At 44.7% G+C, this 16,452-nt stretch overlaps 2 protein-coding genes across 3 annotated transcripts; one reads left to right on the top strand and one right to left on the bottom strand.

Annotated features, from left to right (window-relative positions):
* The first annotated feature begins 643 nt into the window (after positions 1 to 643).
* LOC122635107 (U4/U6 small nuclear ribonucleoprotein Prp4) lies at positions 644 to 3,070 on the top strand. Its single transcript, XM_043824923.1, has 5 exons — positions 644 to 750; positions 919 to 1,453; positions 1,627 to 2,004; positions 2,099 to 2,312; positions 2,471 to 3,070. The coding sequence occupies exons 2-5, from the start codon at positions 928 to 930 to the stop codon at positions 2,928 to 2,930; spliced, it is 1,578 nt and encodes a 525-aa protein (XP_043680858.1). The 5' UTR covers positions 644 to 750; positions 919 to 927; the 3' UTR covers positions 2,931 to 3,070.
* LOC122635104 (delta-1-pyrroline-5-carboxylate synthase) lies at positions 2,996 to 10,979 on the bottom strand. Of its 2 annotated transcripts, XM_043824918.1 has the most exons (7): positions 10,861 to 10,979; positions 10,544 to 10,708; positions 8,493 to 8,829; positions 5,787 to 6,434; positions 4,876 to 5,693; positions 4,503 to 4,793; positions 2,996 to 4,433 (listed from the first exon to the last, which is right to left on the bottom strand). In XM_043824918.1, exons 2-7 carry the CDS (start codon positions 10,640 to 10,642, stop codon positions 4,266 to 4,268), a joined length of 2,361 nt encoding a protein of 786 aa, XP_043680853.1. In that variant the 5' UTR covers positions 10,643 to 10,708; positions 10,861 to 10,979; the 3' UTR covers positions 2,996 to 4,265. The 2 variants fall into 2 exon arrangements, with proteins under 2 accessions (XP_043680853.1, XP_043680851.1); XM_043824916.1 differs by having other exon boundaries at positions 10,544 to 10,976.
* Between the last annotated feature and the right edge of the window lie 5,473 nt (positions 10,980 to 16,452).

Raw genomic sequence — 16,452 nt, 5'->3', positions numbered from 1 at the left:
ACGGAGAGAATAAACACGGGGAGAGAGGAGGGAAAGAGAACGTAAACAACCTAGACTCGCTTCATCGCTCCGCTTGTCGCGTCGAAGTCGTTCTCCTTCTTCCTCCGCCCCCCCCCACCCCTCCCTCACTCTCTCTCTCCTGCCGATCACGCTTATCATCGCTACGTTCAACGAATCGTCTTCGTTCGACAGGATCTCCATCAAGCAGCGACTTCCTCTTGCCGTGAGCCTGGCCAATCGATGTTATTACTCGTGTTCGTAAATCGAATTGTAAACGACTCCGAATACCGTCCAGCCAATTGGCCGCGTTTCGTTGTATGGTACGACCGTACACGCGTTGCATGTAATACGTCAGCGTTTTCAACGAAATCGTTACCATTGTCGATCGTCGATGGATTCCGCGAATCTTAGTCCTTTCGTTGCCAGTATGACGATTATCGGAGGAAACCACGAACGCTTTCGCTTTTCGCTTTTCGAGACGATGAGAAATGGCGTGCGAGACGTTCATAGAAATCGTCACTATCGCTCTCTCATTGGCTAGTCGTTGTTTCGTCGCGCGTTTGGCTACACTGTGTATTTAGTTGACGGCTTACACGTTTGTTTACGTTCGCAATGACACGGATATAAGTATTTTTCGCAACATCTATCGCAAGCACGAAAGCACGCCTCGTATCGAGGACGTCTCCGCAGATGCAAGAGGATCGATTGCGAGTGTAAATTAAAATCAGAAGCGTAATATAGAAGATCGAGGTAAGATACTTGTCGAGTTCCCTCTTTTGGAGGTTATGCTCGGCTTTGGCAAATTCCGTATCTCTCTCTTTCGACGATCTATCGTCGCGCCTTTGGAATCGAACTCTTTCTATGAAATTCTTCGAAAGCGAGACGTATAATCGATTTGTCTTGTTTCATTCGCGATAGCTCTCTGCGATGTCGGACGACGAAGATTTGGTGTACGTGAAGAAACAAAAGATCGTACATTATGGATCTCTCGAGGAAGCAGAACGTACGCGTCTTGCCGCAGCTGCGGACTGTTCGGAGGAAGAAAAGGAAGCTGCTAATTCCAATGACGCGCTCAACGTATCCTCCTTGGTCGGTAACATACACATTTCCAACGAATACATGGAATTGGAAGATGAAATGTCTAAAGACAGGCAAGCGTTGTTGGAAGAGTTCGAGCGTAGAAAGAAAGCCAGACAGATCAACGTGTCCACGGACGATTCAGAGGTAAAAAAGAATTTGAGACAGTTGGGCGAGCCTATATGTTTGTTCGGCGAAGGTCCGGCCGACAGACGAACCAGATTAAGAGAGTTATTGGCGAGTCTTGGGGAAGACGCGATAAAGAAGAAACACGAGGAGGAGGAAAAGCCCGCTCACGCGGTCGAAAGAGACACCGAATCTACCTGGTATCACGAAGGACCGGAATCTCTTCAAATAGCTCGTTACTGGATAGCAAGTAATCTATACTTTTTCACTTTTTTCTCTCTCTTTCTCTCGTTCGTTCGTTCGTTCGTTCGTTCGTTCGTTCGTTCGTTCGTTCGTTCGTTCGTTTAATCGTTCTTTCTTTCTCTATCCAAGGAAACATACCCTAGTATGCAAGCTGATCGATTATTCTTTATTCTCTCGCAGCGTTTTCCTTAGCCAGGGCAAAAATTAGGTTAGAAAAAGCGAGACAGGATTTCGAATTGCCAGGTGCTACGCGTACGGCGCGTAGACAAGAACTTTTGAAGAAGCTACAAGCTTTATCTATATATTGTTCGCAAATCGGTGACACGAGACCGATATCGTTCTGTCAGTTTAGTCCAAATTCAAAAATTCTTGCCACAGCCTCGTGGTCTGGCTTATGCAAATTATGGTCCGTACCGGACTGTACTCTCTTACGAACGCTTCAGGGACACACCTGCAACGTTAGCTGCATCGTTTTTCATCCAAACGTTTCGCTTTCCGAGGACGTCCTAGGGGATGGCGCAGGACAGACATGCGTATTGGCATCTTGCGCTTCGGACGGTACGTACGACGAATCTTTAGCTCGTAGCGCGCGGCACGCGTTGCTCCGGAGGGTTTGCCATCCACGATCGTTTTACGAGTCATCGTTCTACAGGTACGGTTAAATTATGGTCCGGCGGTAAAGGCGAAGAACCTTTGGCAGAAGTCGAAGGGCACGAACCTCATAGAGTTTCGAGGATAGCCTTCCATCCGTCCGGGAGATTTCTCGGAACTTGTTGTTACGATGCCTCCTGGCGTTTATGGGACTTGGAACAACAGGCAGAGGTTTTGCATCAGGAGGGTCATGCCAGAGCCGTACACTGCATGAGGTAACGAATCTTTTTTTCTCTTTTCTTCTCCTTTCTTTTTCCTTCCATTTCTTTTTCAAGCGATCTAATCGATGCGACTAATCGATCACACTCGTATTCGCGAGTACGTTGTTTGCAGTGTGAAGGAGCGTACAGTAACGTGTCTTGTTCCGATACAGCTTTCAGTGGGACGGCAGCGTAAATGCTACCGGGGGTCACGATTCGTTCGGTAGAGTTTGGGATTTACGAACGGGTAGATGCATTATGTTCATGGAAGGTCATTTAAAATCTATCTTTGGGATCGATTTTTCACCGAATGGTTATCACATAGCAACGGCGAGCGAGGATAATACCTGCAAGATCTGGGATCTACGGAAAAGATCTTGCATATACACGATACCTGCTCATACTAATCTGTTATCCGACGTGAAATATCAGAGAGGAGAAGGACAGTATTTGGTTACATCCTCGTACGATAACACGGCCAAGATTTGGTCGAATAAGACTTGGCAACCGTTAAAGACCTTGCCAGGGCACGACGGTAAGGTGATGTGCGTCGATGTATCTCCCGATCATAAATTCATAGCGACTAGCTCGTACGACAGAACATTTAAGTTATGGGCACCAGAAAATATCTGAGATATCTAAGACGGAGAGTACGATTACTGGACGAGGGAAAGGGAACAATAAAAAAGCAACCGAAAGAAAGAAAGCAAAAGAAATCATTATTTGTATTGTGTCGATATATGTAAGTAATAAAAACGTCTTTACGCGCGTAACAGCTTTTCTTAATTCGTCGCGTCGAAATCATTTGATCGACGAGTGTATCGCGTTGCGTGTCCTTCTTTAAAAGAAATTTTTTAATCTTGACCAGTCGACGCCGGACGCAACGTTCTGCTCGCATCGGATAAGACTTTGATAAAACGCTTCCGATCTCGTATATCATTCGACGTAGAAAATATATTTTGCCTTGTTGCATTATCTAGGAGGAACCTATTGGACCCTGCACCGTCGTTGTGATGCGTCTTCGAACGGCCGTCGTATCTGACTTAACGTCGATCCCTGATAAAAGGCAATTTATGCAAATATTTGCTTATGCGCGTTAAAGCCGTTCGAGATATTCAAGGCGAATCATCTATTTACGTAATATCGCAATTGCATTATCAGTCGATACTTTTAACGAGTAACGAATGGTTCTCGTCAAACGTTTTCTTCTCCCCCCCCCCTTTTATTTCTTTTTAACGCGACACAAGATACAGGCATACGACGTCCGTTCTACGTCGATCGACCTAATCGTTCACGCGCATCCACATATCTCGCGGCTAACAACGATAATTTTCAAAAGTTTCAGAAAAGAATACTAATAAGAGCGAGCAGAGTTAGCGCGAGGAGGTCGTCGACGTAATAATCCCGAAGAAAAGCGTAAAACGAATAAGAATAGAAAAGAAGTTGGTGGAAGCAACTTTCTCTCTGCTCGAGCCAGCGGTAGAGTTCCTCGAAAGTCGCTGAAAATTTGTAATCCTCGATACCGTTGCGTTATTAACGAACTTTTTCATTGCAACGGGGAATAACCGTGGAGTCAAGTTTAGCTAACGACCACGGTTCAGACTCTACGCGATCGCTCGTTTTATTCGTAATAATCAGCTTAATTAGCTATAATTTTATTTACATTATATACAAGAGAGAGAGGAAGGGGGGGGGGAGAAAGAAGATTATAGTTCAAGCACTCCTCGTCGCATCGAAACTTGCGATCGACTCGTGAAATTGGTTTTGAAAAATCCTCCTATCTCAGCCTTTCCCTAATATGAATTCTTCTTTTCAGCTTTTTCTCTTGCTTCGCAACCGTCGAGGAACAAAGTACGAAAATCGAACGTACGATAGAAAGTGATCTTTCCTATCGATCGCGCTACGAAGGATCGTTCGAAAAAAGTCGACGACGTTTCCGTTCGAGCTTCGTACTTCGTCGTCCTCGATTCATTGACACTCGTTCAAAGGCAAGGGTTGATGCAACCAACTCTTGTTACCGCCTTCGGCGAAGTCTGCCGCGGCGTGTCCGTCTCCGTGCAAAATCCACTTCGTTGTCAAGAGACCGTCTACTCCTACCGGGCCGCGTGCGTGAATTCGAGCCGTGGATATGCCGACCTTGAAAAGAAAGATATCGTCGGAGTAATATTTCTTTCCTTCGAGATCAGCTCGCGAATTTCGGCTTACCTCCGCACCAAGGCCAAATCTATAACCATCGGAGAATCTGGTGCTCGCGTTATGGAAAACGCAAGCGCTGTCGACCTCCCTTTGAAAGTGCACCGCTTTCTCGTTGTCCTCCGTAACGATCACGTCCGTATGCGCGCTCCCGTACTTGTAGATGTGAGTTATAGCGTCTTCGACGTCGGAGACTACCTCGATCGTACACTCGAGAGAACCGTACTCGGTTCTCATACTCTTCGCGGCAGGCGGCCCGAACGTCAATAACTGTCTCAACTTCGGCCCCGAGTAGATCTTCACCTGGAGGTTCAGACGGATTCTTTATTAGCGAAAGTACGATCAAAAAAGTACGGCCTACATACTCGACGGAACGATTACTCACGCCCTCCTTTTGCAACATGTTACACACGTCCGTAAAGAAGGGTCCGTTCATGTGGCTCTCGTGGATTAGCAAAGTTTCCATGGCGTTGCAAGCTGCCGGATAATCGCACTTGGAGTCTCTCACGATTTTGAGCGCCTTACCTAGATCGGCCTGTTTATCGACGTAAACGTGACAGATACCCTCGGCGTGACCGAGTACCGGTATATGCTTCGACTGTTCTTGGATGGTACGTACGAGATCGGAGCTGCCGCGTGGTATGATCAGATCGATGTGTTTTTCCATCGACAACAGGTCGCTTACGTCCTCTCTCGTCGATACGAGAGATATCGCGTTGGAGGCGCCCACCGTGCCGAGCGCTTCCTTCACCAATTCCATCAGGTACTTGTTACTGTTGGTAGCTTCTTTTCCACCCTTCAGGAGGAGTCCGTTCGCGCTGGATATTGCCAGGGCCGCTACCTGCGGCAAGCTGTCGGGCCTCGATTCGAATATAACGAGAAGGACGCCGATCGGTACGGTTATCTGTTTGAGTTCCAATCCTTCGGCCAGCTTGGTTCTTCTCAAGACACGACCAACGTTGTCCAAAGAGTCCTCCGCTATTTGTCGTAGACCCGCGCTCAAAGACTTCAGTTTAGCCGACGTAAGAGATAGTCGCGAGAGCAACGCTTTCGCAAGACCGGTCTTGCTCGCGGCCTCGAGATCCTTAGCGTTCGCCTCTAAGATTTCTTTCTGCCGCGACTCCAGTAAGTCCGCCAGAACGTTGATGCAGCTAGCTCGTTCGGCCGGTCGGAGAGCTTGCAACGTTCTACTGGCAACGCGCGCTGTGCGAACGGATTCGACGTGTCAGCGATCGATCAATTCGGATATCGTACGAATTCGGGTACGCCGTTAAAGAATAATCCTAAGATGCTTACCATTTTCAGCGACGACCTCGACGGGCGTCGAGGCGCCTGTTGTCTCCGTGAAGAACGTGCCGATCTTTCTACCCGACATGATGCTCTTGATCGCCTTCTCCTGGGTGCCGTTGCAGATAACCACCGAGACCGCACGGTCCAGAGCCCAAAGGGCAGCATTTACTTTCGAATCCATACCACCTGTACCGACTTTAGACTTTTGTCCGAACTTTATGGTGCCTCTCAAGTCCGAACTGAAGGTGTGCAACATCTTAGCGCCGTCCTGCCACGGGGGAAGATTGTAAATACCGTCGACGTCGCTCATCAAAATGAGCAGATCGGCCTGAACCTCTGCCGCCAACATCGCCGCCAAAGAGTCGTTGTCCTTGATGGATATTCCTCTTCTTCCGCCTCCCCCGGCGACTTCCTCGTCTACGTGAGGCGGTGGCGAGACCGCGTCGTTCGTATTGATGATCGGCACTATGTTCAGACTGATCAATTCGCTCAACGTGCTGAACAGATTCTTTCTGGTCTCCTCGTTGTAAAAGTCTGGCTTCGTTACCAACACCTGAGCCAGCTTCACGCCGTATTGAGCAAACATGGCGTCGTAGAGAGACATGAGCCCGGACTGACCCACGGCCGCTGCCGCTCTAGGTTCCAAAAGCGTTCCTAGATCGGAACGGAAAGGACAAGTTGAGCGGCAATGCTCGATCGGTACACGTGACAGATCGAATATTATTTCTTTTTCCCCAATGGCGCAACGACAGCAACGGCGACAAGAGGAAGGATCGAGAACGATCGTTCCTCATTGTCGGCCCGATAGCTCCTCCCTCTCCCTCTCTCTCTCCCCTTCGTGTATAATAGGGAAAATCTAGCCAGGTCTTCCTCACGATCTTTATTTACGATCGGAGTTAGCAATTAAGCACGTTCCTACGTTTCCCGAGGGACGGAGGGAGTCCGAGCGGGCGAGTAGGAAAAAAACAAAGTGGAAAGTTCCTTCGCCAAACTCTCATTGGATTCGATCGAAAAGTTTGTTTCCTCAACGAAGAAAGAGAGAAAAGAATCCTTTTCCTGGCTTTGATGCTTCGATTAATCTCATCCCTCCTCTTAATTCCATCAGGGAATTCGTGGAAAATTCTTATCGAAGCACCGACTCGGAGATTTACTTTGGAAAATATCGAGATGAGGGTATATCGATTTGCGATTCGAAACTTTTTTTAGGGAGAGGAAAGCGTCTTCGTTTCTCTTTCACGCGATATAAGAAAATTTAACTTCTACCGTATCCTTCGTCTTATTTGTTTAACTCTTAACTCGGTTGAATTATCTCGATAAGGAGTTGTCTCGAGTTGAAATTGGTCAATTGGAAACGGATGTAACAGGGTATTTCTTCGCTATTAATGGTAGTTCTCAGGTGCGAACATAACTCTCCGCGGACTCTGAGTTTGTCGGGCAGCTAATTTAATCTCTAGGAAAGGGATAACACCGTAACCGCCGACGATAAGAAAGTTTGACGACGCGTGGCTGGTTATAGCTAGGAAGAGAAATTCGTACCGTATACTCGGCGATAACCGGTAACGATTCGATAAGGACTTCGCTTGCTCTCGAACGTTCCTTTCGATCTCGAACGAAGGGGGAGGATGGATCAACGAGGATCCTTGCATCCGTTTTCCTTTGATCCGGCGCACCGATGTTTTCATATCCGATATATAGAAATCGTTCGCTCTAGAAAGATCTGATTCGATTTTAACTCTTATCGTGGTACGTACCTGCGGACACGGCGTTACCCGAAAGTGCGACGCGTTCGCGGCCGCGAACCTCGTAAAATTTTCTTTGGCTCGCGCAGTGCGTGCGTGCCGTGCGCACTTTGCATTCTCACCCGTCGTAGAAAATAATTTTCCCGCATTTATCCCTTCCCTCCCGTGGGAGCACCCATCGCCGATAAAGTTTTATCAACGACGTTCCTCTATGTTCGTTGGTGAAAATTTATGCGGCTCGACTATAACGGCAATTTTTATTTTAGCCATCTACCTCCACGTAACCCCACGATTACCGAGGGATACCGTATCTTTTTCTCTCTCTCTCAATATCTCGAGTAGCGCGTCAGCGGCTCCGGCCGTTCGCTTTTTTACATTTTCTTACAACGCGCTCTTGGAGAGTATTTTGAGTCGGTTGCGAGGGTATCGATCCGATGCACTTTTCATCTACCGAATATCGTGGCCGGTAATTCTTTTGAAAAATTTACGTTCTTTATCGCGCCTTGCACGAGTTTAGTAACGGAGATATTCGCGGTAGGATTACGGAGGAAGCTTGGAAGAGTAACGCGTAAATGCGTAGAGAAACGTCGTGGGAGTTTCTCTCTCTCTCTCTCTCTCTCTCTCTCTCTCTCTCTCTCTCTCTCTTTTCAATACTCTTTAGTCAGCTCGTTCTACGAGGGAAGGATACGTGGAAGAGGCGGAAAATAGAAATTCGTATCAAATAGCGCCGTGGCCGTATATAACACCTGTTTCAATTTTCAGTTAGTTTAATAACGGGAAAAACGATGTTCGTGCTTCGCCGGTTTCTATCGGTTCGCGATTTTCGGTCTGATCTGTAATTCCGTTCCACTTTTAGGTTCCTCTGTCGTCGCTTCGCGACAATTACCTATTATGTAATTATCTAGGTGTACCTGTGCATGCCAGGGTACGCCGTCCGTGTCCCGTGTGCGCGCACACACGACCACCTACTTACCGGCATGTTCGCGCGTATGGTCCGCCGGGCTAAGTGTCTCTCGCATCGACAGAGACATGAGCAACTCTTGCGTGAGTTTCTGCTTGCCGAAGGCAACGGCTCCGCTGGTCACCATGATGCATTCTCGACCTTCGTTCTGGCACTCGGCCACTTGCTCGACGATGGAGGCCAAACGACCAAGGGCCAGACCGTGCTCGTCCTCTCTCGTGATCACCGCGCTTCCGAGTTTGACGACCAATCGACGAGCGTACTTCAGCTGGCTGCGATCGTTGAAGGTCGTCGCTCGTCGCGGTCTTTCGGAGGTTTGCAGCTCCCTTCGCAGCTCCACTCGATTGCCCTTTGAAAAGCGTCAAATGAAGTCAAACGAAACAAGCGAAATCTTCTTTATCGTTTTCCGTCGGAAGAACATATCCGACGAAGCGTCTCTCTTTCTTCAGAAGGGAGCTTGAAAAGCTCCCTCTTGAAAGTTCGCGTCGTCCAATTAGAGATGTTTTAGGCTTTAGGGGACGTTACTCGTGCTCGACCCCTCGAACTTGGAAGTCTTATCTCTTTATTTTATCTCGTACGATTTATCAGCCGAGAAAATGATTATTCTATTGCTAGTAGAATCATACTTTTATCCCCGATATCGCACTACGTGCGTAGGAATTTTTTATGTTTGACTCTTCAACGTTATCTTACGTTAACTCGGGATTGTTAAAGATAAAGATCTACGGGAGCACCGACGGACGAGTAATTTAGATAACAGCTCCCTCCCCATCTGTTTCCAACGTGATCTCTTTAAATATTCGTTTTCTTTCTTTCTTTCTTTCTTTCTTTCTTCTTTATCTCTCGTACAGAGGCGTAATCGCGTTAGGAACACGCGCGAGGTTGCGTCTTTTTATCTTATTATTACTTTTATTTTCGATCGTCGATCGGAACGACGTAAATCTCGAGGAATTTCGCAATTACAATGTAATCGTCTAGCTGCAAGGACGCGCTTTAGAAAACGATCTCGCGCGTCGTTCTTATCATCGAATACGTTCGAGATGCGTGATCTATTTTTACGAAAATATTTTACGTCCAATCGTAAGCTTTTCGCGTAACAAAGACGAGAACGGGAGTAGGAGAGAAATGAGATCGGATTCTACGATATCATCTTTTTTGTTTGTTTCGCAAAAACTTTCCCTATCGTGTTTATTATCGCAACGACTTTCCTTCGATATCACAAATCACGTACCGGATACTTCGGTCGAGTCGAAGATACAAAGGCGAAATAAGAACCGACGTTGGCGCATATACTTATTTGCACGTACGTAAGTTAAATGATATATAGAAACGATGGCGGTAGAAGAGCGAGGGCGACGTGGAAAGGACGATTCGAAGAACAATAGGGTAAATTGCGCCGAAGGCTTTCACTCGAAAATCACTTCAAGTCTCCTAGAGAGAAGGCGTACGCGCGAGAGAGATCTCATTCGTAGCATAGAATACGTAATTAACTACACGTTACGTAGATTTATCGTTTCCGTACAGCCGATCCGATTTAATTACCTAGATCCGATAATATATTATCATCGCATTTCTCGATTTGACACACGGTTGGATACTTTACAAAGGCTACGGTCTTATTCGTTATTTTCGATCGACACGACGGCTCGGGGAAGAAATAAATGTCGTTACAGAGTACAAGAAATAAATTTCGATACGGTAAACGTAGAACGATGATATGGCGTATGTTTTGCGAAGAGATAGCGATTACGATTACGGTATACACCGTATTCATCGACGATTCCATAAGTATCGTACGCGTACGCGCTACCTCCGTTTAATCGACTCTGCTGAGATCGCAAGCTAACGACGACGATTACAACGGACGTTTCCGTTCGTCGAATTTCAATGAGCCGATAATTCCTGAATTCGCATGTCGGACGCGTCCATCGAAAACTACGTTAACTTCGTTAGGCTAATCGACTCGGATCAACGATTCTAGAAATTATTGCGTCGTACGCGTTTCGATTTTTTCGAGAGAGAAAGAGAGACCTTTGAAAACGAATTAGCATGTTTGAACGTACGGTTTGATCCGGTAATCTCAGTCCCGTCGACGACGAGGCAAATCTCCTTCCGCATTGTCCGAGCCTGCCGGACCTCACCAGCAACATCGACAAACACATGACGACTTTCTTCTGCTCCTTTCGACAATTCGATCGATCACCAAGATTCTCCGAGTCGCAATGGCACTAGAGAGTCATGAGTTTCGATAGCAAACGTGAAATTGGAGAAACAAGATATCGATGAAGAAAAACGCGCGCGCGAGAGAGAGAGAGAGGGGGGGGGGAGGGAGAAATATAGAGAAGAGATAGAGAAAAAGAAAAGGAAAAGAGAAGAAAACCTCGCAAACGGAGGCAGCAAAGAGCGGCCGCCACGATGGTCAACGACACACTACTAGATAGCAAGCTTCCGAAGAAATCAACGGCGATGACGAAGAACAGAAGAGACCACGCGACGTTATCGAAGTTGTCTTCGAGATTAAAGAGAGAGAGAGAGAGAGAGAGAGAGAGAGAGATCTAGTTGCTTCGAGGAACAACGTGATCTTATATTTACCGTAGCGAGCTTGTTCAAAGAAGCAAAACAAAAATATGATCCGATATCTTAGATTTTAAATCGTCAAAGATCCGAACGATTCCGAAGGATTCCGAACGATTCGAACGATCGAACGATTTTGAACGAATGAGCCCTCTCTTGATCTATTCTTTCCTTCCCGCTTCCTCTCCTAGTCCCCAACTACGCGGATCGCTCAAAGATCGCTCGAACTTTGACCCTACGATGACGATAACTTCATCGTATACGTATGCACTCACTTACGAGTTTGCGCGAACGATCAAAAGCGAGCGAGTATCGATGCTCTAGAGCTCGACTACATCGTATTTCTTACATTTACCGAGTTCTCCGACTAACGCAGCTTTCTTTGACGTATAAACGAATAATCTATTTAACTTTTGCATCGATTAAATTCCTTCTTGACAGTTTCTACGATCGAAAGGTTGGGAGGATCGATGAAAGATGTAGATCGCGGAATTAGTCGAAATTTGATTACAAGCGATAAAGCGAATAGCGCCATACGGAGATGTAGATCCTCGTAGATTCCTGGCCGATCGATTCGTATTTCCAAAGAATCCTCTCGTTGATCTTTAACGAGAGCCGAGACTGCGTTTTTTGCCGGATAATTTCATCAAGAAGATTTCGCGGGAAATTGGATATACAATTAAAAGAACGTAGATGGAAAAGTGAGAAACCGGTCGGAAAGAGTAACGATCGATACAATAATTACAAGGCCCGAGGTCATTATTGTGAAAACGCGAATCGATGATAAATAATAAAGAAGAATTTTAGAAATGGCCAGATCGATTCTAAAAAGTAACAGGTTGTACGTCCTCTGGTATAGTTTTCACTCGACCTTTCGCACAACACGATCAAAATTTTTTTCGACGATAATAATCGCTCTTAACGCGACATCATTCTAGGGACATTCTAGTGATGCATTCTGGCGTGCATTCGCGCAAGATCTTGACGAGTACGTAGAACACGTTCGACGCGATCAACATGTCGGAGAGAATAAAAGAAGGAGAAAAACGGGAAAGGTGCGTGGGTGGATAGTTCGCAGTTCGTAGTTCAGAGGAGAGATGCGTCTCCGGGGTGCATCGTCGATGCCGTCGAGGTTTACCCTTTCGTAACGAGGGTAGTAACGTCCTGGGATGCCAGTTGCGATACGATGCTATGCGATGCGACACGGTACGGTACGATGCGGTCTACCGCGAGCGAATCGACCGCTTGAGAGTCCCTTTGCGGACGAAAAATCGCTCACTTTCGTGTCTCGAGTCTCGTTATCATATCTCTCGTGTCGAGTCGTGCCTGGAAAACGAATCGAAAACTTGCGCTTCTTTTTACCTTTTCTTGGCTCTATTTTGTCTTTCCTCTTTTTTCCCTTTTCCTCCTTTTTCTCTCCTCTCAACGGTAAAGGAAACAGGTGTAACGGTAAATTCCAACAGACGATTATTTTTTCGATATTATTATTAGGAGATATTCAGGTGCGAAACTTTAAGATCGTATCGCGGCTGGTCTTCTTCGAGTTCGTTAGAACGCTAGCTAAAAGTTGCGGAAATCAAATTGATGCTCGCTCGATCGACTGAATCTTCGTAAAAGCAACCATAAAATAAGGGGCGAGTGTTTTTCGCGTTTTGCCATGTAATAATATTAAATTCTTTTTACGGCTTAAAGCACGACTCGAGTACTAACGCGGCAACATTTTCATTCGAGTAATTTATTTATTTAGCCAGAGATGGACCGACGTAGCTTACCGTTTTCTCGTGTGCACGCGCTTTATCCGTTCTCGGTTCAAAAGCCAAGGTAAACGTTTTAACGCGTTCGCGGTAAAAAGAATTTCTTCTACAAACACCTCGAATATCCTTTGGCTTTCATTTTAATAAATCGCCCTTCAACGGAGCACCCCTTTCTCGCGCGTAAACGTTGTTATTAAATGCCCAAGTCGGAGTCCTTTCTTCTTCAATTTTAATCGTATCTTCTTATTAACTTATTAGACAAACGCGATATATCTCTCCTTCACCCTTTTGCTCGCTTATTCCAGAGTTTATTCGATGATGGATACGGTACATCGAGTCTAGGCTTTCTCTTTTCCGCGAAAACGAATCGCACGAACGTACGTACTACGTACGTTAAAGGGATATTCTTCGACGCGACCGTTGCTCAACACGCTTGTCGATTAATAATATTGAGTAAGAACGATATAACGATACGAATGTCAATAATAATAATCTGGCGGAGTGAGAGAGAGAGGGAGAAAGTCATTCGATTAGAGCATACTGGATTTCGGAAAGAAAGACCTAATACTAATGTGCGACTAATAAAAAGTTATTAGTACAAATAATTATAATAGAATGATTAAAATATGATTAACGATCGCATAAAATCATTTCACCGTTCGAATGGTATTTCTGTAAATTTTCCTGTAGAAATTCAAACAATTATCGTATCGAAGGAAACACGGATGTTTGTAAATCATTCCATTGAACGATATTACGGGTTTAGAGTTATTCCGATATGTCAATGGTACGTCGTTCATTGGCAAAAGCATTGTTCGTCCTACACGCGTTATTCTCCTCATTGGTCTATGTAACTCGATACATTGCAAAGTACTTTGGCATATCGCAGGGTCGTAATATCCGTTCGTTCGCAGATTCATCGGTGAATGTGCATACAATAGGTATGCGTGTAAGTATATTCACCCGTTCATACGTAATATAATCGGATTTGCATTTTCGATTTATCATTTATCTACTGCGAGTGAGAAGATGCGAGTACAACGAATAAAGAACGGAAAGTTCCTAGCAACGATTTTAACGACGCGTTTGAAAGAAATTGGGATTCGTTTTGATATAGAAAATACTTGCTGACGATGCACGATTAAAACTCACGAATATTCATTCTTTCTCTCTCTCCCTCCCTAGGACTCCATTAGATTTATCTTTCAATTCGCTTAATGGCCTTTAACCGAGCGACGCTCTCCGAAACGAAAGAAACTGCTCGCTACGCGTCGACGTGATTACGATTTGCCCGCTTTGTTATTTCAATGACGGATAAAAAAGGACGCGTACGATATATAAACTCGCTATAATTTTTACATTAGATTTTCGTCGATTATAGAAAACCTTTGCTTTCTATAAAATTTTATTTCTCTGTAAAGCTGCAATTAATTCTTGTATCCTTTCGCAGTTGAGCACTGTCGAATGAATCTTGCAACTAAGATATCGCGCGTTGGCTTTCTGTGAAAATGGCACGATACGTAATGTTCTACGATACGGCGTTATTTACGATTTAGTCAGAGTTATGAACGAATAATGATCGATCCTGTTCGCGTCTCTCGATGCGACGAGTTAATCAACCGCACGGAATATGAAGTTTCTACATCGGGAGGTCACACCTACGCGTTCTAATCACTCCATAATTGTAACTAGCGAAATGCTCGTCGTGCTGGACACTCGCAATGGACTACCGCAATGGAATTTCCAATTTACTGTTGCCGTATTTGCACATTATCGTGACCGTTTACATGAATTTTCCTCGAAACATTCCTCAAATCCATAGATACAGCTACGGATTTCAGCGTATACGCCGAGCGATCGTCTTGCTATTTTGACCGTTTTGATCGTTTCTCTTTCTTCTCCTTTCCATCGATTTTATTCATGACGTAGTCAGATACGAGAGCATTTATATTCCAAACGTGATGAAAGAGAAACAAAGTTATCTGATAAGAACCAAGATATAGTTAATACTTTTGAGATCATATTTTAATTGGTGACCGAGTAATCGGCCTCTCTTATCTACATTATATTTTGCTATTTTAATCTAGGTTACGAAACAACGGTCGTAAAAATATTGAAATTTAAAGTGGCAACCATCTTGAAAATAATTTATTAATTATCTTTTTTTCGTTTACCAAGACTTTGCAGAAGAGGATCTTATATCTGTACGCGTAGTAATATCGTAGTACCCATTGAAAGTAATTTAAAAGAATAATTCGGATGAACAAGTTCGAAAATCCATTGCTATGGCATATAAAACATCTCGTCTAATTGAAATAGCTTTTTTCAAACTTTAATATCATTTGTTGAATGAGGAAACAAGAAGAGACGTTGTTAAATAAAATACTTTCCTCGAGGAGAACCATCGGAAGAATAAGAAGAAGCAGAGATAAAAGTAGGGAACAATGTCGAAGGGAGAAGAAAATCGTCGAAAAGGTTTCCTCCTATTTCTTTTCACTTTGTTATTTTTGCCGTTGTCGAGCTCCATCATCGTCTCCTCCTTTATTTGGTTCTCCGAACGAGCAGGCGCGTAGACGCGTTTACGAGAATGAACGGGGAACATCGATACCGCGTTGACTGGCTAGGCTAGATGTACGTTCGTATATATGCATAGATGTGTGTGTGTGTGCGCGCGCGCGTGTATATATATATATTTATAAAAGAATAGAACCGAACGCACGAAGCGATAAAAGTAAAATCCGCGTAATGACGTCCGGCCAGAGATAGAGAGCGAGAGGGAAAGGGACCTGTCCGCTTCTTCTGCTCTCGTAATGACGAGGCCACCCTCGAAGCTTCCGAAAATAAAGAAGAGGTAGGGGATTCATAAATTACGTCAACTTTTTTTATCGTTAGGGTGATCATAAAGATTTATCGTGAAAATTGATTTAATGAGAGAAGCCGTCGTTACAAAATCGGATGGTAAGAATATTCCAATCGTTGGATTTCACATCCCATAATAAATATCGAGTCGCGTCAATTTTCGATATTTCACATCTGTTGTGATAAACGACGTTACGTCGAAGAGAAAACTCGTCGGAAAACTATCGGGTAATACCTTTCGCCCTCGGTATCCATCCACTTGGTCTCTTCGTAAACCAGCAATCAGCCTCCTCCCTTCTTCGTTCGTTTACCTACTTATTCGTTTATTCGTTCGTTCGTACGCGCGACGCAACAGGCTGTGCTCTCCTTTCTCATTTATTTTTGCCGCTGGAATCGGATATCTCCCTCGAAGTCAAAATTGTACCGATCCCTTGGCACTCGTCGAAAGAAGAGAAACGAAATTTGTGAATTAATTCATTCGGATTTTTCTCCTTCGTAAATTGATAACTCGCATGTTCCCATAGACGCCATGTTCCTCGCGCGATTCATTATTTTTTTCATTGAAAACCTTCATAATGTTAAATAATGAATGGATCTTTTTCATATCGTTATATCGTTTGAGCAAAATTCTCTTCAAACCGAGAATTTCTAAATAGGGAATTGGCGAAGAGGTAACTAGCTAGTACCTCTAGTAACAATGAACTATTTATCGAATTATTTTCGAAATTACTATTGGTTACACATTATAAAAACGATTTTCGAGATTATTCGAGATATACGTTTCC

The sequence above is a fragment of the Vespula pensylvanica genome, chromosome 17 (genome assembly GCF_014466175.1).
Source record: "Vespula pensylvanica isolate Volc-1 chromosome 17, ASM1446617v1, whole genome shotgun sequence".
NCBI classification, from domain to species: domain Eukaryota; kingdom Metazoa; phylum Arthropoda; class Insecta; order Hymenoptera; family Vespidae; genus Vespula; species Vespula pensylvanica.
This window is presented reverse-complemented; position numbering and strand designations above follow the sequence as displayed.